The 24,354-nt window shown below is 40.5% G+C and overlaps 1 protein-coding gene across 2 annotated transcripts in view; it reads right to left on the bottom strand.

Moving 5' to 3' along the window:
* The window catches only part of LOC311238784 (CTD small phosphatase-like protein), an 89,769-nt gene extending 65,415 nt beyond the window's left edge, over positions 1-24,354 (bottom strand). For both annotated transcript variants that reach the window (XM_084326977.1, XM_084326978.1), the window contains exon 1: positions 23,731-24,354. In XM_084326977.1, the coding sequence (XP_084183103.1) occupies positions 23,731-23,806 (76 nt within the window). In that variant the 5' untranslated portion in view covers positions 23,807-24,354. The remainder of the gene's footprint in view (positions 1-23,730) is intronic.

Here is a 24,354-nt window from a genome sequence, read left to right as displayed (position 1 = left end):
CGCTATAGGTCATGGGACTCTGGCTCGTCACGCTACACGTGATCGATTGGCAATAACTCGATAAACAACATGATTTGGACGTATATACCATTATACAAGCTGGAGATGGACCGGGTAAAAATATATCCCATAATGATAAGATTTCTACTCTACGATGATCGCCCAACGGCGCGCGGAGACTGGGGTGAGTTTCAGCGTGTAACGTTACCGTCTTCGATACTAACTGCTATTATCAACATTTGACCCACATTAGATGATTGGTATAACGCTGCCCACGGAATTATAAACGCCCCCTCGCCCATCCGGTCAACATCAGATGACGTGTAGTAACTTCTAGAAGTACGTCTAGTTGGAATTTTTTATATCGCGCTGATTGCCATCAAACTGTATTTCATCATCAATATAATGCATTTGGGGCTATTATATCACGTTCTGGAGAAAGCTGCAGAAAGAGATGAAAACATACTTATACATTAGACCATACTTTACTATGAATATGTGAATGAAAAAGTTTAACGTTGCTACACAATGAACAATACATATAGGACTTTGAATGGGCCCTAATAATGGCAATGTAGCAATAGAATTTAAAAAGTTATAGCCCTGCAAAGAAGGGGACTTTCTCCATAGACAAATAGCGCTGGCAATCTATGGTATATCATGAATTTAACCTTAGGCAGCCAAAGTGTTAATAATCGATATCGAAAATAATTTTTTATTTATTTATTTATTTTGACCTGCAACAGGGCAGTTTTAAAACCAGAGACAGTGGACAGACTTGTCTTTCTTGCCTGCAACTTAAAGTAATGGCTTTGCTTGTCCAAATGACAATACTGACCAAATTGAGATTTCTTTTTCCGCATCACCGCTGTTTTTTATAATAATAATAAAGTACCCTGCTCTGTTGAGGTTCCAAGCGACCCTATTGGGTAGAAGTGGTACCAGAAAAGTCACGTGAAACACTGCAGACCACTGATTGGTCAGAAGAGAGACGCGTCACACGTTGGAGCGTCCTGCACAAAAGCAGAAAGCCACCATCTTTACTGCCGCCTCGCTAAGGATTCATTTCATTCAGGATTTGTTTGCAGCAGGACCAATCAAGTGCAATAAACAAAAAGGGATGGATTTACTTGGTATTCTGCCTCATTTATTGATGAAACAAAACTGACATTAACCCAATTTACCACCGAGCGGAGAGTTTAGTGTCACAAAAAGATCGCTGATGTGTTACGCTTGTTGTTGTTGTTAGCCTAATGCTAACGCTAACGTCAGCAGATAGACACGAGAGGTAACGTTAAAGCTTGTAGAATAGACACAATGAGAGGTAACGTTAGCTTTAGCAGAATAGACACAACAAGAGTCTGGTTAATGTTGTTATTGATTGATTGATTGATTGATTGAAACTGTGTTAAACTCTGGCTTGCTGCAAGCCCTCGGACATAGCTATGCTCACGGAGCTTTCATGCTGTACACAAGCGGCCCGCCTGCGTCCCCACACGGAGACAAACAGAGTAGTACCTGCAGTGGAAAAGGAACGAAGTACCAGGTACCTAAAGCGGGTCGAGTCGAGTAGGTACTATGCAGTGGAAAAGCGCCATTAGACTAGAGGCAGGCTATATGCTATAAAGAGTAGACTAAAAAAAATTAAAAATAAACATGCTTTCAAACTTTTTTTTCTTTTTTTTTTCCGGTTATCGCGGTGGTAGGAAATATTTAGCAAATTTGTGCGGTAAGGGAAAAATCAATACCGCGGCAGCTCTATGTGTGTGTGCGAACCGGAAAAATCATTTACTCGCAGTGTGCGAGTGAAGATTACAAGCTCCGCTGTTAATAGTTCAGAAACTACAAGTCCCACATTCCACAAGGCGCATAAACGTCCAATCACAGTAGAGTTTCCTGCGGTGATGCGGCTGGTTTCATGAGAGAAATGAAACGATAAACACAGTACACGCTGGAACAGAAAGTCACCAAGTTATACATTCAGAATCAGACAACGCTAAAGATTCAGCCAGCCATGAAGCCATTAATTTTTATTTTGAGCAAAAGAGAGACGAGGAGAAAGCGGAATCCGGCGAGGCAGCTAATGTTACTGAGGCTGATAACGTTAGCGAAGTTAGCACACGCACATACACGCACACTGTCTGTGGGCCAGCCAGTGACTTTGGTGGTGTGACGGGTGTGTGCTATTGCACAGATGCGTGTCCCGTTCCCGTTTGCACACGCACATACACACATAGTAAGCCATCACTGGGAACGCTCAGAGGAAAGGGCCCGGGGGGGCTGAGAATATCTGTGTCTATCTGTGTGTGTGTCTCGCTCTCTCTCCCTCTACATCTCTCTACTGAAACTATTTCATTCAAAAGGAAGACATTGATGGACAGTATATATGTATAAATTATAGCTCAGTTGTAGCTGTAACAGAATAATTGTATTAACTATTAATGAACTATTATTCAATAGCGTTTCAATTATAATGAATTAAATAATTGTATAAAGAATTTTCCATATTCTGTCATCTAAAAATATATTCCATTGCCTTTCCTATCTGTATCAAAGTCAAAATGTTGGTATCGTGACAAGACTACAACATACAAACGCAGCTTGACAACCGATATCCTTTGCGTCTAGGCATGGGCCAATTTGTGATTTTGGTGGTATGTGCTATTTGCACAGATGTTTATCCCTTAGTATGCACAGGCACACTAAATAAATTAAATCGTTTGTTAATAAACACTTGTGTTACTTGAACAATTTTCACTGTGCTCCTAAATTTCTTTGTGTGCTCCTAAATTTTTATTTAGATTTTATTTATTTAAATTTTATTTAGGAGCACATGTGCTCCTTGGGAAAAAGGTTAGCGTAGAGCCCTATATATGGAGACATTAACATTACGTTATCAAACATGGGGACGAAGACTGTAAAAAAAAGTTTATGTTAATTTATCATAAAAATATGATAAATATGTGCCCCCGAAATACAAAAAAAGCCCCCGAAAATCAATTAACCATTTATTCGCCAATGACGTGTTACCACGTCATTCTCCGCCATGCGTAATCTGCCAATGACGCCGTAAGGCGTCTTTGAGATCAATATTTCAAAAATCTGTCATGTCAATCATATTTCACCCACGGAGACTTGAGATCTCCTGTTGATCTCCTCTCAACTCTCCAACGGTTCAAGATCGCCCAAACAGGAAATGAGCGGCAGGAAGTGGTGCTCATCCATATTCGGTCCGGCCACTCGCGACTCGAACTCGACACACTGGATAGCGATCCGTTGCCAATAACTCGATAAACAACATGATTTGGACGTATATATTATTATACAACCTGGAAATGGATCGCATATATCAACATCCCATAATAGCGAACTTTCTGCTCCACGCTGACCACCCAACGGTCAGAGGAAGCTGCGGTAAGTTTCAGCGTGTTTTCTTATTATGATCCATATAAACTGCTGTGATCTATGTATCGCCCATACTACATAAATGATTTAACGTCGGCCACGGACTTATAACCCCCCCCCCCCCCCCCCCCCCCCCCTCCGGTCACCAGCAGATGATGAGGCATGACGTTTAGGACCTTGTACAATTGAACATTTTAATCTGACGTCAATCGGTATCAAACTACATTTGATGATGTAATATATGTATTTATGGCTATAAATCACGTTCTGCAGAATGCTGCAGAAAACGATAAAAACATATTTATACTTTAGACCGTATTTTAGTATGAATATGTGAATGAAAAAGTAGAACGTTGCTACATCCTAAACGATAGATACTTGACGTTGAATGGGCCATAGTAATGTCAATTTAGCAATACAATTAAAAAAGTTATAGCCCTGCAAAGAAGGGGAACATCTCCATAGATTTACAGTACTGGCAGACAGTGGATTAAGATCAGAATAATCCCTGGCAGATAAAGGGTTAAGGGGGGGCAAAAAAAGCCCAGATTTATTTAATTTTTTTTCTAACCCTGGAGCGTGCCCTCTTTGGGGGTGGTTTCTAGTAGAGCCATATGAAATCCGCGTTCACAAAATCGCGGACGGAATCACGGAATTGACCAATAAAAATGGAATCAACTTCAAAACGTGGAATATTGCAGAATTTGGCCTAATCTGGACTGAAATTCCGTTTTTGGGTGGAACGTTTGTTGCAAAACAAACATGACCGGGGAGGCGGGGACCGCTGCGTGTTACACACAACACAGCAGTGTCCAAGCGTTTGCCGTCTCACTGCTTCGGTGTTAACATCGTCAAGAAGCTAAGAAATTCCGCAATAAGCCCTAAATTCAGAGCAGAGCAGTATCCTAATGACTTTTATGCCTCCGGCGATAAGGTGTTTTGCTCATTCTGTCAACGTACCGCAGACTATTGTGATTAAATAGCTATAATGTTACAGTACATAGGACTATAGATGGAAATGATAGCTTCTAGCTAAATCTGGTGCACCCATCCATTTGTTTAATGCAAATGATTGTCAGTACACACTGTCCTTTATAAACGAAATAAACTAAAGGTGCCTAAATTATGCATTACTATATTTCATCACAATATAATAGATATAGCTAGGCTACTGACATTGTCATTGTGATAATGTCTAGTGATGCACGATATATCGGCCGCCGATATAATATCGGCCGATATGGCCGTTTTTTTACACATCGGTATCGGTCCGATATCAAGATAGGGCTGATATTTAAAAAAAAAATTATGTTTCTTTTTTCTTTTTACATGTTTTGGCCTTAAATAGTTTCAAAATATCAGTCATTTTTGAAAATAAGTTACAAAAGTAAAAAAATTATGCGTTTTGGAAAATAGCTCTTTATTTGATTATCATAAAAAAGTGTTTTCTATACAGAGATATCGACATCGGTAAATATCGGTATCAGCCAGAACAGCAATATTAATATCGGTTATCGGTATCGGCCACAATTTTCACATCGGTGCATCACTAATAATGTCAGTAGTAGCTGTATCTATTGTTTACACTTGAAATGTGTATTTTTATTTTGTGTGCATTTTTATTTTGTCACAATATTATTTGAAAAATATTGTGTAAAATTTAACTGTATTTCTGAGTTGCAGCACTTAAAAACATTAAATGGACTGTTATATCTTATTCAATTGTGGACATTTATTCATTCCCACTTATTAGACACTATTTCTGGTGGCAAAATGAGCATAAAAAGCAAAATACAGAATTCTGAAATATTAAAACGGAAAAAACAGAATTTGGGAAAAAATAAAATGGAATTTGGAAAATAATAAAAACTGGCTCTACATATGGCTCTAAATTTCTAGTCTACGTCAGAGTGTGCTCTCTTTGGGGATGTTTCTACGTCAGAGTGTGCTCTCTTTGGGGATGTTTCTACGTCAGAGCGTGCTCTCTTTGGGGATGGTTTCTACGTCAGAGCGTGCTCTCTTTGGGGATGGTTTGGTCCTCAGCTGCAAAAACTTGCCACCTTTGCTCTAGGGCTGACCTTCGAAGCTTTTTTTGGCAATCGAAGCTTCGGGGCCGAGCTTCGATTTTAATTCGAAGCTTAAAAAAAAATAAAAAATAAATAAATTTTTTATTTTTTATTTTTTTATATCTTATGTTGTGGGACTTGTACAGCACTTTCGTAAACGTTGTTGTTTTTAAATGTGCTCTATAAATAAAGTGGGTTGGATTAATTAATTAAGTAGCCCCTTTCGTGACCGACGCATCCAACAAGGTTTCACTCGGCTGTGTGATTTAATTCAAGGTGGATCGCTGTTGTCGTTTGAACAACTTCAGATTTCATGGGAACTACCAATCCCCCAAATCAAGAATGTTTAAGATGAATGAAGTAAGATTTTGATTATTTGAAATATGGCCTGTGTAGACTAAACTATGCACAGAATTATGTCAGTCTACAAGGTCCGGATTCTACATGGTCCGGCAATGTAGACCTTGTAGACTCCACTACAGACCAATTATCAGTGAATGTTCATGCATTTTTAAGAAGGGCAACTTCCACAAAAAAACAAAGAACTCACCAAAACATCTCAGTAGCACCTTATCTAAATGTTATATTTCATATATGGAGATTCATATTTATTTATGTATTGCATGCATTTCTACATTTTATTTCCTATTTTGTTTATTCATCCCAGTATCTTTCTTTCTTATGTGTGGAATTCTACAAGGTGCGCGCACACACACACCTACGCGCACACACACACACACACACACTTACATTTTGTCATTTAGCTGACGCTTTTATCCAAAGCGACTTACAAGTTCTGTACGACAAGACAGCAAGAAGGGTACAACTCTATCAGCTGAGTAACAATGTTCATCAAAGTGTTGCGTGTTACAGTGTAGGTTAGTTTATTAGGACAAGTGCATGACAGTAAGGTTAGTCACGGTTAGATTTTTTTTTTTTTTTTATCATTTCAGATAATGGTTGAAGAAGTGAGTCTTTAGTCGACGGCGAAAGATTGGACGGGATTCGGCTGTCCTAACTGGGATGGGTAGTTCACACACACACACACACACACACACACACACACACACACACACACACACACACACACACACACACACACACACACACACACACACACACACACACACACACACACACACACACACACACACACACACACACACACACACACACACACACACACACACACACACACACACACACACACACACACACACACACACACACACACACACACACACACACACACACACACACACACACACACACACACACACATCGAAGTAAAAAAAAAAAAAAAAAATGAAAAAAAAATGAAAAAAAAATTAACGTTTTTTTTTTTACTTCGATTTTTTTTTAATGTTCGAAGCTTGTGCCATCGAATCGAACGTTCGAAGCTTCGAAGCATTTAAGACAGCCCTACTTTGCTCAGATTTCTTCTTCCCAGTAAGCTTCCTTGGTGTGCTTTCTTGTGGCATTTTCAGTTAAGCAAGTTGGTATCTCTCCTCAATAAAAATGCTCAAGGGTTTCAATTGTTCCAGATGAATCCAGCTTGAATCAATCATTCACAAGACCTTGCTTGGGACTAGGCCTCACCTCAAGCAGCCTAGGTTTTATACAATACAACTTTTTGCAATTCCAAATGCAAAAGTGTGAAAGGCAGATACCTGCTGGAAGACGGCCAGCAGAGGTGAATTAAGGGTCAACTCCTGCCCCACAATCTGGAGCCTTTTCAAGCAACGCTAGCCTACCTGTTAAAACAGGAAAGATCAACATGGTAGAATATTTGTGAGCCGACTATTATACTTATACTATTATTATTATTATTATTATTATTATTATTATTATTATTATTATTATTATTATTATTATTATTATTATTATTATTATTATTATATTATTATTATTATTATTATTATTATTATTATTATTATTATTATTATTATTATTATTATTATTATTATTATTATTATTATTATTATTATTATATAGGAATTATGCCATCAGGCCATTGCCTGACAGTAGTAGTGATTACGTGACCGATCACAGCTGATCTTAAAAACAAAAACAGGTTCATATGATATTGCCTGCGGCCGGCACACATTCTAGTCTGTGCTTTTTGGAATTTTCTTTTGCCATTAACAATATATTGGCTGAAATGGAGATCGGCTGATAATATGCCATTGCTGACCGATATATTTGTCACAGTCTACCCTAATAGTCTGTAACTATGTCCCTCGCTTTAAAAGCCTGGCGGTCTGCTAAATGTCAGACACAAATGGTAGGTAAGGACTGTGCAGACATACATACAATTCTTGTAATCATGGTAATGTTTGACTTGGCCCTGAGGGAAGAATTCTGTATGACTCATTGGAAGGCAGGCTGGAAGAGGGAAAGGGGTCAGACACAAACAAAGCAACATCGGTGATATTCAGCCCAATTGTTTATTCATTTCACTGCAAACCATCTGATCAATATATCACCCATAGAGCTGCCGCGATTACCGCATTACCGCGGTATCGCTGTTACATCACGGCCACCGCAGAGTAGGCTGAATACCGCGTCACCGCTGTTTTTTATAATAATAATAATAATAAATTACCCTCCTCTCGTTGGGCTTGCGGCTCTGCAGATATACCCTACTCCTCTATCGAGGTTCCAAGCGACCCTATTGGGTACCAGAAAAGTCACGTGAAACATTGCAGACCACTGATTGGTCAGAAGAGAGACGCGTCACACGTTGTAGCGTCATGCAGTGTGTTACCACCAATCGGCAAGCGCGTATTAGGTTTTTACTTCCAGCTCATCACAACACGGCTAATAACGTTAGCTTTAACTCTCCGCCGGAGTGGACTACCATCGCTCCTAAGGAGTACTAAACGAGACATAATGATTTTACTGTCTGCAACAAATGTTATAATAAAAGCCCTTCGTTCTATACACTTGTCTGATTGAAAACTTTATCGTTCTATACACTTGTCTGATTGAAAACTTTATTAACAGACCGCAGAATGGGACAACTCAGCACGCTCTGAGCAAAGAAAGGAACTGAGATATGAATTGAGTATTGCTTGCCCTTGCTATGGTCCGGTAAATACGCTGATGTTATTGAACGTATAACTATATAATGTCAATGCCACAAAACGAATGCCTTTATTATAAAGTAGTAACTTTATAGTAATAATAATAATAAGAAAGGGTCGGGGGGGTTAGGGGTAACCACCCCTGCCCGCGACACCGAGTGAACTGCGCACGACCAGAGGGGAAACTTCGAATCCGTGTTTCACTTTCAATAACTAATGCGTGCTTGCCGAATCCCAAACAATATTCATGCTGCAAAGTCATCCTCTAAAGATAGACATTTAGACTAGAGGCAGGCTATATGCTATAAAGAGTAGACTACTACTAAAAAAAAAAAATGCATTCAAACTTTTTTCTTTAATTTTTTGTGTGCGTGCGGTAATAACCGTGGCGGTAGGAAATATTTTGCAAATGTGTGCGGTAAGGAAAACATCAATACCGCGGCAGCTATTCACCCATACTACATAAAGCCGTTACTGATGATCGGGGAATTATAAACGACCCCCCCCCCTTTCCTCCACGCATGATGAAGCATAACGTATACGATCATATACAGTTGAATTTTTTTATATAGCGTCTAGGGAATAAACGCCAAACGGCAATCGATAATCTATGCGTTTAGGCCTATAACTCACGTTCTAGGAATTACTGCAGAAAACGATAAAAACACTTATATTCTAGAAGGTATTTTTGTATGAATGTATGAATGAAAAAGTATAACGTTCCTACATCCTGAACGATAGATAATCGATGTTGAATGGGCCATAGTAATGTCAATTTAGCAATACAATTTAAAAAGTTATAGCCCTGCAAAGAAGGTAAACATCTCCATAGGCTTACAGTGGTGGCAGACTAGGTATATTGATGGGTATAACCAATGGCAGGGAATGTGTTAAGGCCAACCTTCTCGTTAGTTCATGCCAACCGTTCAGTGCCAGACAGTTATTTATTAGCGATTTCCATTCATATTTCATCAATCTAGCCTCACGTTACCACTGGAACTCTCTGAGCTCCATTGGGAAAATACCGCCCCCTATCGTCTCTCCGGATGGTACTGCACCCCTTTGGATTGGATTGAATGAAACGCATGGAGAAAAAAAAGTCCTGCTTCCACATTTTACTTGTCAGACAAGTAACCCGAGACGATCGAAGTCATTGCCGAGCCGCAGAACAGCGGATAATGTGTGTTTCCAGTACCCAGTGTTGGATCAATAAACGCGATCGATATTTGGAATGGCGATCAGGAATTGGAATAATCTTTTTGGAGAACATCTGATCCGAGGTAAGGAATCTATTTTACCAGTCTTAGGATAATCAGAGCTTTTTTCACAGATATATCAACGTGGGCCCTATGTGTGTGTGTGCGTGTGTGTGTGTGCTGATCAGGAAATGGATAATCGATTTTTCAGCCCGCTTCTATAGCGTGCAAGCCGTGCATAAGTGTGTACATACTATCGATAATCTAGCGTTTATTTGAAAACTATTCATAAATAGACCGAAAAATTACAACGTTTTTTGTGTATTCCAGTATATTCCAGTAAAGGGCGATTATCACAGAATCTTCTGAAATTTTCTGAAACTTTCAAGAAACTAGCGTTTTTCAAAATGGTATAAAACGGAAATGAACCGATTAAAAAACAATCAGTTTCGACAATGTTGACTGCAAACAAGTCATTGATAAGCGATGGCCATATTATACACATAGCCATAATTTAAGATATGAGAGCTAGGGATGGGTACCTTTCACATTTGAACCGGTACCGGTACCGGTACCTGTGAATCGATACCGGTACCCAACGGTACCTTTTTTCGGTACTTTAGTCTCAAGAAATTAAATTTACCTACCTCAGTCGTAAAAGAAAATCCAAACTTCAAATAACTACAATTTCGACAGTTTTCGGCTTGTCATTGCTCCGACTGCTTTGTTGTTGAATCAAGTCAAATCCTAGGTAAGCATATATTGTGCGTGTGAACGTTGACATGAAAAGAAAAAAGTTAAAAAAAATTAAAGAAAGTAAAAAAATAAATAATAAAAGATTTTTTTTCGGTTTCTCACTTGATTCGATACTCGGTAGTACCGACGTGTTTCGGTTCGGTGCCTCAAAAGTACAGAATTCGGTACCCATCCCTAATGAGAGCTCTATCATTGAAGTGGGTGTTGGCACGCAACAGGGTTCCGGGGCACCGGACCCGTGGCACTCAAAGTGTTAACAAGCGGGCAGAAAAGTGGCAATTTTTTTATTTGAACTTGAGGGCTGCATACTTTTTTTGCAAACCAAAACAACATACTTTATATTTATAGCACATGCATGAGCCTGGTATCTTTTGAAAGATGACATTCTGAAGTTTCTGATTCCAAAAAAATATCACTTTTAGTGCTAAAGTAATAGAGTTACATAGGTCTGAACTTGAGTTGTAAAAAAAACTTGTTAATCAAGTTTTTCTGTAGTAGTTAGTAGTCCAGAGGTAGTATTTCCCCAGAAGGTGGTATGGCTTAATCCAGACAGAGCCATAGCCTGTCGTATCATATCGATTCTGAATATTTAAAACGGTTTCGATACTCATTTCCCGCAATATCAATACTTTCTGCGGTATCGATACCAGCTGGCTTGCTTGCAGTGTTCTACCGCAAGTTGTTGACAGACAGACACACGCTGTTGCAGAGCACGCTTGCCCCTCCTCCTCCTCCCCCTCAGAGACCAACAGACATACGCTGCTGCAGCCCTCCCCCTCACAGTTTGTCAACAAAGATTTTAGCTCCGAATATGGCAAGTGCAGAGCCTCCGCAACTTGTGCTTGTGGATAAAGAAAACAGCTGAAGTGCTGTTTGGAAGTACTTCGGGTTTGAAGTAAACGACGAAGGAAAAGCTAAAGATGCCACGATGCCCATTTGCAAGCGTTGTTACAGAGCAGTGCCAACGATACAGCTATTAGCTAACGTTAGCTAGTCGTTCCTCCGTTAGCTTATGCTAGCTAGCTGGCCACCTTTATAATTACTTCATGAGCAGCAATCTTGTTGAAAATGTAACGTTAATAAATCTCTCTCTCTCTCTCCGAGTCATGTTTGCTATATATTTCTTTCTTTGGGGGAGTTTGTTTCAGTTTTAGCATGATGTTTTATAGATGGCTAGGTTAAACGGGTTTTTGTTTCTAAGAGGGGGCCGGGTTTGATTTAGATTAGATCATTGTTATTTTTAAATGTCTGATCTAAAGATAAACAAAGGGTTTTAAAAGTGTTATATTTATCTTCTCTTATAGTACCAGAGAGAAGCTGAGGAGAATCAACCAGCAAAAAAAGCAAAATGTTAAAAAATATATATATATATATTTATTTATTTAAAAGAAAAATTATTTTGGTATCGAAAATGATATCGAATATCGATACTTTTCAAGGTATCGTATCGAAGTCGAAATTCCAGTATCGTGACACCACTAATAGCCTGAAGCCTTATGTAGTACATATCCAAATTTCATACAGATCCATTCGGGAATGAGTGATAAATAGGAGTGATTTTGGTAAACTGTGTACAAAGAAAAACTCAGTTTTCTCATAGACTTCAATTCATTCGGCTGTTTTGCTCTTCCTGTTTGTGTTTCTTAGTGTTTTTTATTTAGTTCCCCATGTGGGGTATCATTGGAAAGCCACACTCATTGGTTACAACGATCCACAATCATTTTCGAGGTCGGATCTAGATTGACGGAGCTACTGCAGCCTGAGTCGGGAGTGGTATTTTGCGCAATACCGTGTACTTTGCACAAGCCTCAAATACCGGCATGTAACTCGAGAACCGCTGAACGGATTTTGTCGCTATCGACAGGCAACAAATAAGCCTTCAATTCGATATATATATTGTATTACAAAATATGCACACCCGAGCCACTAGGGGTCACCAAAGTGCCGGTTGCAAAGAATCCTAAAAACTTCCCATATGAGGGACGTTGCAGTTTAAGAGGTAATGCAGTCACTAACTCCAACAAGCTTCATTCAAACTGTGTGTGTGCATGTGTGGTACACTACACGATAGGGCTGTCCTCGAAGTCTGTTTTTGGGATTCAAACTTCGTCAGGGGTTTTCTAACAGACGTTTGAACCTTCGTTTTTAATTTAAAAAAAGAAACATTTATAAATATCCTCAAACTAAATCCTGAATTTGAATAAAGTGACTAATCTGATTAAATTAGTCTGAATCAGTTTTAATACTATAATATTAGTGTAGCCTAATCTTTATCTGCAACTGTGAAGAAAACCCCCCATTCGTTTAAACAGAATGAATAGACACATCATTTTTTTATTTATTTTTTTATTACAAATTTGAATGTTGATTTAGAATTTGAATGCCAACTAGGCTTGGGCGGTATGACGGTATACCAGGGTATTTCGAAATCGGTATGATTTTCAATACTGTGACGTCACAGACTGTGCGCCAAATCACAGATGCGTTTCCTTCTATTACACTGACACGGAGTTATAACAGGGACGGCATTGGTTATAGTGCACAGCACGCGCCAGCAGAGGGCAGTCTGTCTTTCCCTCTCTCACACTAAACCTGAGCTGAGCTGAGCAGGTGACGCAACTCACGTGTTCCTGTCGGTCGCCCATCTCGCATGTGTTAATCTGCACGACAAATAAAGACTTATTCTTCTATAGAATGCGGTTATGGACCGATGGCCGTCCGTTTATTAAGATCGAATGGATGGACCATGGGTCCACTTCCAGACATTGGATGATTGAGGAATCGGGAAACGTAGCGTTTTCCTAACGTTTTGAAATGGATTTGGGGACACGTTGTTTGGGTACCGGTAAGTAAGTTATGTTATGGTTAAGCGTATGGAAGATGAACGTACGAGTTATGAATGCCGGGAGTATATGTTTGGTAAAGCTTTCCAGTTCGACTGTGTGTGTGTGCGTATTGGCTTCGCGATTCACTACAGGGGTTTAACGGCTTAAGCTGGGTTTTGATTATCACTTAATTAATACAGAATACATTTTGTGCATCTGTATGTGTAGTTGTGTACTACTGTCGTGAGTTTGTGAGTCACATTGGTCTAATTTCAGCCTCCTATACGTTATTTGTTCCGTATGACTCGTTTCATATGCGTGTCTCGAATGTGCGCGCTGATTTGTTTACTTTGGCAACACGGGTCGCTAAGGAATTTAGGTTCGAGGTTGAAGAAAGTGCACTTTTAGGTTGAAAGAATGGCCCTAATGTCAACGACGTGTTTCAATATAAGCATTATGTATGGTGATAATTAGGGCTGTCTTAAATACTTCGAAGCTTCGTTCGATGGCACAAGCTTCGAACATTAAAAAAAAATCGAAGTTAAAAAAACATTTTTTTTTTCAATTTTTTTTTACTTCGATTTGTGTGTGTATGTGTGTGTGTGTGTGTGCGTGTGCGTGTGTGAGAACTACCCATCCCAGTTAGGACAGCCGAATCCCGTCCAATCTTTCGCCGTCGACTAAAGACTCACTTCTTCAACCATTATCTGAAATGATTAAAAAAAATAAAATAAAAATCTAACCGTGACTAACCTTACTGTCATGCACTTTTCCTAATAAACTAACCTACACTGTAACACGCAACACTTTGATAAACATTGTTACTCAGCTGATAGAGTTGTACCCTTCTTGCTGTCTTGTCGTACAGAACTTGTAAGTCGCTTTGGATAAAAGCGTCAGCTAAATGACTAAATGTAAATGTGTGTGTGGTGTGTGGTGTGTGGTGTGTGGTGTGTGGTGTGTGGTGTGTGGTGTGTGTGTGTGTGTGTGTGTGTGCACAAATACACTGGAGGAAAGTAACCCAGCTCAGCACTGCCCAAATTATATCATCACTATTGCCTGTTTGAAGGATATCATCCTCAAATACATATACACCTACATGCAGGGAGCGAAATTAACTTTTTGACTCACCGGCCAGTGGCGGGTAGATGGGAAGAGTCTACCCGCCAAGCATATTTCTTACCTGCCAATATATATTTTATATATACAATTTTTTTTTAAATAAAATATATATTATATAATCATACTTGTAGTTGTATTATCTGCGAGACATCGCCACCACGCAATAAGTCAAAATGCTTGCTATCTGCAAACAGCTCCACTGTCTGTTTTGGCTGTGTTGCTCTTCTAGAAAAATAATCCTTTCAGGGTTGCCTATTGAAATACTGTACACTTTCCTACTGTACACTTTCCTGATTAATTGAAATGGGGGACCCTGATGTAAACAAGACGAAAGTCTTTCTCTGGTCTGCATCCCCTTAACAATTGTGTGTATTGAGCTGTACTGTATTGTACCCATTCTGCAATCTGTTAATAAAGTTTTCAATCAATCAATCAATCACACCTCCAGTACAGAAACATTGTTTGAGTTTGCGTGTCAGGTAGACCATTGATTGACAGTCGAGTCTGCCAATTACATCACATCGCTTGCACTCCGGTGCTGCAGCTGGACCCATTGCCCACCTCTGCTGTTGATAACGCTAGCCAAGTTATTATACACACAGATACACAGTGGGCCAGTGACTTTGGTGTAGGGGTGTAACAATGCATCGATCCTAAGGGGGAAATTCAACTGCATCGATTTGAAAATGTTAGAATAGATTATCGCAATTTTAATGTGTACACGTTATGTTATTGTCATGTCCGTTACAGCCAACACACCGACATACGCTACTGCATCAACGTTATGATTAACAAAGCAAGGCATTCGTTTTGTTGCATTAACGTTATATTACTATTGCTATCGATAAATCTAGGTGTTCTAAAATCTATTGCTATTGGTAAGAGAGACTATAATAAATTGGTGTCTCGGAAAACGAGAGCCCTGATCGCGGAGTTTCAGGAAGTAAACAAGAAAAATGAGAGCTTCCGATTGGTCATTTGCTTTATTTCCCATGAAACCAGTCACTTCACTCTACTGTGATTGGACCGTTGGCTTGAGTGCAATGTGGGACTTGTAGTTTTTTAACGATCTCGCAGCGGAGGAAAAAAAAGACGAGAGAGGCTATAATCTGTATTCGCACAGCGTGCGCGTAATTGATTTTTACCGTTTGCATACAAATATTTTTAGGGGCCTGCTTATGAACTACACGTCTACACGCCACACGGCGGGCAGCCCTCTAAGTGTCATGCGCCAAAGGTAAAAACAGACCGCCCCTGGCGGGCGGCGGGCTTTAGTTTCGGTCCCTGCCTACATGCCTTGTAGAATTCCACACATAAGAAAGAAAGATACTGGGATGAATAAACAAAATAGGAAATAAAATTTAGATAAGGTGCTACTGAGATGTTTTGGTGAGTTCTTAGTTTTTTTGTGGAAGTTGCCCTTCTTAAAAATGCATGAACATTCACTGATAATTGGTCTGTAGTGGAGTCTACAAGGTCTACATTGCCGGACCATGTAGAATCCGGACCTGTAGACTGACATAATTCTGTGCATAGTTTAGTTTACACAGGCCATATTTCAAATAATCAAAATCTTACTTCATTCATCTTAAACATTCTTGATTTGGGGGATTGGTAGTTCCCATGAAATCTGAAGTTGTTCAAACGACAACAGCGATCCACCTTGAATTAAATCACACAGCCGAGTGAAACCTTGTTGGCTCAGTCACGAAAGGGGCTACTTAATTAATTAATCCAACCCACTTTATTTATAGAGCACATTTAAAAACAACAAAGTTTATGAAAGTGCTGTACAAGTCCCACAACATAAGATACAAAATAAAAAAAATAAAAAGATAAAAAATATTTTTTTTTTCCTCGAAGCTTCGAATTAAAATCGAAGCTCGGCCCCGAAGCTTCGATTGCCAAAAAAAGCTTCGAAGGTCAGCCCTAGTGATAATGAGTATATTATTAACTTAGCTCCACAGTGGCATACAACAACTTCAACCCTTAATTTAAGGCCCACTCTGCCCGTTTCAACCTTAATCCTACGTGATAATCGGACATGTAACTCACCAACGCATTCCGTGTCTCGAGGACTCGGCCGCATAGGCAGGCACCTCGATAAAATCTTCCAGGTGACATCACCGAGAGGAGAGCAGACCTCATATAGCAGGGCTGTACGTTAACTTTTTTTGCACATAGCACTGGTGCTACAGAGGTTGATAGTTTTGTAGCACAGGCCAAAATCTTGTAGCACGAGTATAAAACGTCTCTAAAATCTCTAAAAACAACCACAAGTAGTGCAGTTCATTACTTAAATAGGTATGTGACTGGCAAGGGACATGAATCTTGCATACAGGGCACACAAAATCCAAACTTTAACAAGAAATGCTTTTAGACAAATTCTTTCTTTATTTGCCCATAATGTAAAACAAAAAGAACAAGGACATAACCATATAACCGATATGAAGCAGTCCGAGACCAGGCAGCGCTGGTGTGGACTCAGATTACAGGGAAAGCTAGAAACCAACCTAGAAACACCTAGAAACCAACATAACAAATAGATATAATGCATACAAACACCTGTACATATTTGTGGAACCAAATAAATAAATGTATTATTATTATTATTATTATTATTATTATTATTATTATTATTATTATTATTATTATTATTATTATTATTATTATTATTATTATTATAATTATTCGTGTGCGTGCGTGTGTGTGTGTGTGTGCACACTGCACACGTGTCACAGTTCCAGCATCATGTCTGCTGGCCACTTTTTCAGATCCACACACACACACACACACACACACACACACACACACACACACACACACACTATTGCATTAATCAGAACTAAGTACAAGGAACTCTGCATGAATGAAAAGGGCTTTATAAATAAAATGAATTATTATTATTATTACCTTATTTGCATATTGTCTCGTTATTAGATAGATAGATAGATTGATTGATAGATAATTAATACTTTATTGATCCCGGAGGGGAATTTAAGTAGCCATACGATGGAGTTCTTTTTACAGAGTAAAATTAGCGACTTAAATTTAGTGAACAGCATTTCTTCCTTGGCGATGCAATATGCCACATTCATCTTAAACTTTACCTCACGGAGATCAGCATCATCCGCTCTGGTCGTCTGTTTACTCAGCGAGTGCAAGAGAGTGCCGGCCCGCGCTCAGGAGTTTGTTTAGCGTTGAAGGCATCCCGGGCAAGAATGTGTCGATGGGACGTATTGTGTTTATTAATGTTATCCCTTTTTAGGATATTGTTACCCGCGAGTCAAGGGATTCTCTGATCGGATCTTTTCCGGAGTCTCCCGGCACCAGTGACAGAATAATAATAGCTGTGCTTCCTCATTAAAAAATATCCACGGAAAATCATTTTCCCACTCTGCGTTATATCTGTACATCTTGTTAATCTTCTCCTTTTGTCTCGTTTCTATTAACGGTGGTCCCTCTCGGGCTCGTTTGGGGTTTTGATCTTGTACTTCTTTTGTTGGATTTAATACCTTAAAAAAGCGCTTCATCTTGTCGAAGTCACCCAGTCAGTGTACATTGAGCTCGCAACTTAGTCGCGGGGATATTGTTCGCTAGGGATTATGGGATTTGGTGTTTGATTATGGACTCTACGCGAGACGGGACATTGTTTTTAATCGCACGAGACTACAAGTACCAAGTGGATAGCGTGGCGCTGTGGTCCATTCAATTTACCGTCACACTTTATTTTTTTTTGCTTGCTCCACGGGCCATCGCACCAGTGCTACTGAAGTCAATTCATTCATCGCACAGACTGACGTCAGTGTCGCACGTGCGACATATATGTCGCAATGTACAGGCCTGCATATAGGCCTTTCACACCGGCCGGGCCGGAGCCGGTTTCCGAACGTAATCTCAAACCGGCCGGCGCGTTCACACCGGGAATAATTGGTTCGGAACATGAAAAATCGGTGCTCAGTGTTTTCTTAGAGGGCCGAACTAAAGCCTCCGTCATGTTCCGAACTAGGGCTGCAACTAATGACTATTTTGGTAGTCGACTAATCTGTCGATAATTTTTTCGATTGGTCGACTAATCGAAAAACAATTATATAAAAAAAATTATAAAAAATAAATAAAAATAAAAAAATATATATATATTTTTTTTGCACTACCTATCTTTGTGAAAGTGGCTTCTCAGCTCTGGTCCAGCTGAAGACAGAGCAGAGGAACAGATTGGAAATTGAGCATGACCTCAGAGTTGCTTTGAGACTCGTCAGGACCAAACAACATCCCCAGTTATCCCATTAGTTCCCCCAAACTTACTGTCGGTCTGTTATGTTAAGCTAAGAAGTCTTCAGCTGGCTGGACCAGAGCTGAGAAGCCACTTTCACAAAGATAGGTAGTACAAAAAAAATAAATAAAAAAAATATATATAATAATTTTATTTTTATTTTTTTAATTACTAATCGATGCAACAATTCCTCGTCTACAATTTTTTTATAATCGACATCGTCGATTATGTCGACTAATCGTTGCAGCCCTCCAATTATTCCCGGTGTGAACGCGCCGGCCGGTTCGAGATTACGCTCGGGAACCGGCTCCGGCACGGAGCCCGGCCGGTGTGAAAGGCCTATTAGTGAACTGCAGACACTACTTCCTCAACTAGTTGCAACTGTAGTAGAGCCCAACTCCAGGGAAAGTTGAAGAAACTGTTGAGGAAATAGTGTCTGCAGTTCGCAAGAGGTCTGCTCTCCTCTCTATGACATCACCCGTAAGAAGAGCAATGCGGCTGAGCTCTCGAGACACAGAACATGTCCCATTATCACATGTCCTCCTCACAACAGAACGAGTTTTTATAATAAAACACAAGATACTTGTGCCCTAACAATAAGGACAAGTGCTCAATGAAGAAACCCAATCCCCTTGCCAAGTATCTAGGCTACATAGTGGTCAAATAAAAGGTCATATTATGTGTATATGTGTGTGTGTTTAGAGTAAGGGGGGGGGGGGGGGGGGGGGGTAGGGTAGGGAATAGGATACGAACCCGGTTTAGGGTAAGGGCTGTGGGTGCAGGAGGAAATGGTTCAAATGTGAGCTCCAGGAATTGACTATGCCAATACTACATACTCCGATTACCACATGGCCCCCAATGGCCACCACAACACAACGTGCTATAGATAGGCAGTGTGAGCCAGCCAGCATATCACCAGGGTTATCAAGTGGACAGATCCCTTCACTGGTGTTTCGTCAAATTAGGCCCACACACCTCGGGAAGGCTCAACAGTTAGTTCCAGCGTCCCAGAACCACCACCTTCCATGCTAGCTGCCCCTTTTTCATGATATTCCACAAATGAAGGTTGAAAATCTGACTAATTCCTAAATTCCTGATATCCTTTAAACAGGGCTACCGTGGACAGGGTGGGCAGCTTTAAGTACCTGGGGGTCCACATCGCAGAGGACCTGACATGGACAACACTCAACACACATAGACTCAGTCGTAAAAAAGGCGAAGCAATGCCTCTACCACCCGAGACAGTTAAGGAAGTTCAGAGTATCTGGGAAGATACTCCAGTCCTTCTACTCCGGAGCTGTAGAGAGCATCTTGACTGGAAACATCACTGCCTGGTATGGAAACAGCACGGCACAGGACAAGAAGGCCCTACAGAGAGTGGTGCGCTCAGCCGAGCGTACCACGGGTATTTGCACTACCACCCCTGCAGGTTCTATACAACAAGAGGTGCAAATCCAGAGCCTGCAGAATAATGAAAGACCCACACCACCCCAATAACAGCCTGTTCGTGCTGCTGAGGTCAGGCAGACGCCTGCGAGCACCAGCTACTAGGACAGAGAGACTTCGGCTCAGCTTCTTCCCCCAGGCCATCAGAGCCTTGAACACTGAACTCTCCACACACAAGCACACATGAGCACACACACGACACACACACTGTACACGCTCACACACTAGCAGCCACTTTAACATGAGCAAGCACACACTCATGCTGCACACGCCCACACTTATGGCCACTAAGGAAAGGTCACTTTAAAAATAGTACAACCGGAGATTGTATAATTTAGCATGTACAGAAAAACACTACCAAAGGACCTAGCATGTCCTCCATGCTCTGTAAATAACTTATGTACATATACTGATATGCCCTAATATGTTACTTGTTTATGCACAATGTTGTTCTATTGGATTCTATTATATGTTATTGCACATCGTTGCGGGCAAGACCACCCGCATTTCATTGTATACTTGTATGCCGTGACAAATAAAACTCTTGACTTGACTTGACTTAATGTTGATCCCACCACACCACCAACTTACAGACACCACCACCAGGGCGAGCATTAATAGGCTAAACGCTTCGTAGGGGGAACTAGACTTCTTACAGAAACATTATGTGGACGTGATGTTGAAACAGTACTTTTACTTTTGATACTGGACACTTTATTACTTTTAAGTAGAACTTTGAAAAGACGACATTTACTTTGACTATTCATTCAAGGTTCAGGGTATTTCAACATTTAAGGAATTCGGGTACTTCCTCGCTATGTATCAAAATAAACTCCTGACTGTGGTAACCCCCCCCCCCCTAATACCAAGTGAACAGATTTTTTTCCTGATCACAAGCAATCACATGAAGCCTCCAAGCCAAGGACTGGACCTGTGTGACTCCCAGCGAACACAAGCCAACACAAGTCCACCTCCAGCTATTTCAGCTCCTTCCAATTCTCTGATGATTAGGAAGGGTCCATCTGTCAGGTCACTTCAAGGAGTGAGTGACATTGATGGCCGGTCACTACCAGACTGACGTCACATGTCGTGACCCCATGCCTGTAAATGGCCGTGTTCGGTTTGAACGACTAGGTCCTTGGGGCCAGCGGAAGAACGGAGGCACGTTGTACACACAAAGCCTTGAGTAGGTAACCAGTGTGGCCTAACTCACTGACAAAACACTCATCGTTGTTCAGTCACCTTTCAAATCACAGGTTAGGTTATAGGCTGCTGTGGTTATCGTTGACGTGCAGAAACAAAACATATGATGAACATCACGAGAAGATGACGAAACAGATGGAAAAGGACAAGCAAATGACAACAAAACACAAATCCTCAAGTCTGGAAAAAAGCATGCCACAGATCATATAGAAAGGCAACTAGTGACTGAGGAGTTCATGACTTTTTCATTTTAATTGTCAAGACTGACATGCGCTGTGTGGATTGTTTACACAATCACTTACTAAATGGAACAGATTCAAAGCAGTAGTGTGTACAATTCTCCTTGCCAAATATTTTGCCTATAGTATGTTATGTAGTATGCATGTATCGAGTCGAAATCCTAAAGTAAACTCTCCCTCCATGATAGCCACGTAGTTCCACAAAGCATACAGAATCCATAGGAGTTAATGTGGAGGGATCCCAATGCTCTCCTTCAGAGGACAACGCATTGTTCGGGGTTAAAAGACCGGTGGGTTCTCACATTACTAATGATCTGTCATGTGTAGCTTGAGACTTGGATATTGATTGCAACCTCCTGGGCCCGGGTGACCTGGAAACCCAGTCACTGAAGTCAGAACTTAGAGGAGGATGAATGAAATGAGAAGCCATGGACTTGATGGAGAGGTTTGAACTCCAATGCAGATTACACCACATAGTAATGCAAAAGAAAACGGAGCTGTGATATAGGTACGTCAGAAGGATTCCAGTGTAGTGTGCAGACGCAAAGCTCCTTCGGTCTAGAAAGAAAACTATGTGACAATTCAACTCAGCACTTGTGAGTGGTTCAGTGAAACAGGCTTTTCATTATTTACAGTAAAAAAAAACTGTAACTCAAAAATAATAAAAAGTGTTGTCAATCTGCATCACCTTCACACTAGGCCTACCTGGTGATCACTCAAAGGTAGCATTGCACACCAATATTTCCATTTACCATATAGGCTTACAGTACAGTGTATAAGTCGTATTCCATGTAGGAATCGTAGCCCTTTATACATCGCCCATTTTAGTAGTTTTGTACAAATTAACATTAACTTAAAATCATATTTGGTTGCTAATTCTTTCCAATCAATGACTGCCTTAAGTCTGAAAACATTTGATTGGTCATTCGTGAACTAATTTAGACTAAATAATAGTATTTTCTGCTAATAAAACGGGGACCAATGCCCCTCGGCGTACAGCAAATTCTACACCAGAACACTCGAACACAGTATGTAGTTGACTTCTGAGTGTTCTTTTTTTCTAGTTCCCGAGGGTTCAAATAAAATATTAATTAATTATCACATTCCTGTTGCTACAAGTGAAAGTACAGATGGGTCCAATTTCACTGACTTTTTCCTGTCTACTAGGGAAATCAATGGAATTGAGTAACCGAAATTGCACCTGTTTCACGAATGACCACTTAAGGGTCGCAGACTTCAGGCGGTCATCGACTGCCATTGGAATTGCATCCAAATTAGACTAAATATGACAACTTTATAAAAGTGAATGTACTATTACTTGAGGTAATAGAGGGGAGGGGGGGACTATGTATGAAAAGGGCTACAGTTCCTACGCAGTTCACATGTGAATGTAAAGGTTAAAGGCTGCACTTTAACCATATAGTCATTGATCCATTTCAAATATGTACATAGTAGAGCCAAAACAACAAAAATGACTTATAGACTGCACTGTACACCTCACAAAATATGGTAGTTTAAGGCCATTTAAACTTAGTGAACACAAAAAGCCCATGTTGACAAGAAGGCAAGACCTAGACAATAATAACTACATGTAGCCTATCACAAATGCGATTTTATTCAAGAATTTGGCTCATCTCTTTGGGCTGATTTGGTTTATCCTCAAACCGCCTACCTCAGTCTGTCCGTAGTACAGGCTAACTGTCCAGCCATCATGTAAATATGTAGCGTTAGCAGAGTTACACAAACAGTAACTGGAATGTGGCAAGTTGGCAACGCTGAAGACCCGACAGTGAATATAATAGTACTAACGTTACCTTGTTTTGGACTCAGCTTAAAACGTCTACAGGGTGACAACAACTAAAACCAGCTACGTTTAATGGTAGTTCAGCCATAGTTACGCAAGCGGCCAGTTAGCTAGATGATTTAATAACATAATGCAATGTTAAAAACACATCCATATTGTGTTTTCTCACCAACATCCAGTCTAACGTCACCTGGCTATTTCTGAAGAAGGCCCCACTACTACGACCATCCCAAATCCCACACACTGAGGCAACCAGTGGCATCAAGTATACATCCAGCTAGCGGTTCCCTTTCCCGACTTTTTCCTTACCTTTTTCCTGATTAAATGATATAATTTCCTCCTCTTTGGGATTGGAGACTTGGGTTATTATGGACGTGTGGTCCATTTAGACGGATGGTAAATTCCTTTTGTTTAGCCCCGAATGTGTCCTACTGGCGCGGCGAGCTTTGCTTCGTTGGGCGAGCGGACGGTTAGCCAAGAAGCTAACGGGCTAACGTCCGAGGTGAGATGTTGCTGTTAGCCAGCTACGCTACGTTACAGAGAACAACTGAGGCCAGTTGGGGACAGTCATTTATCACTATAAACACCCGCAGATAGTTTCATTCGTTGGTGACATCCAAAGACAAAAGTGTGAGATAAAAGAAGATGTAGCTATGGTGAGCTATATAGCCAGGCTAGCTCGATTAGCACGTTAGCTGTGAAGCTCCAGTCCCTCCACACGCCCTGCCTGCTGCTGGAACAAGCGGTGAAACACGACCCGAGCGCGGCGTGATGAACACGGTTCCTGTTGTTCGGATTCGCGGTACAAATCGTCCAAAAAAAGTGTGTGAGGTGAAACTGTGTAAATCCACCGTTAAAGGAAACGCGTTTCAGACGAATTGTTCATAGCTACCCTGGGGTTCGACAAGCCTTGTGTGTGCAACATGGAGGCTA

Source organism: Notolepis coatsorum (genome assembly GCF_963971535.1).
Source record: "Notolepis coatsorum genome assembly, chromosome: 13".
Classification (NCBI taxonomy): Eukaryota; Metazoa; Chordata; class Actinopteri; order Aulopiformes; family Paralepididae; genus Notolepis; species Notolepis coatsorum.
The sequence above is the reverse complement of the archived record's forward strand: the minus strand, read 5'-3'. Positions and strand labels throughout refer to the sequence as shown.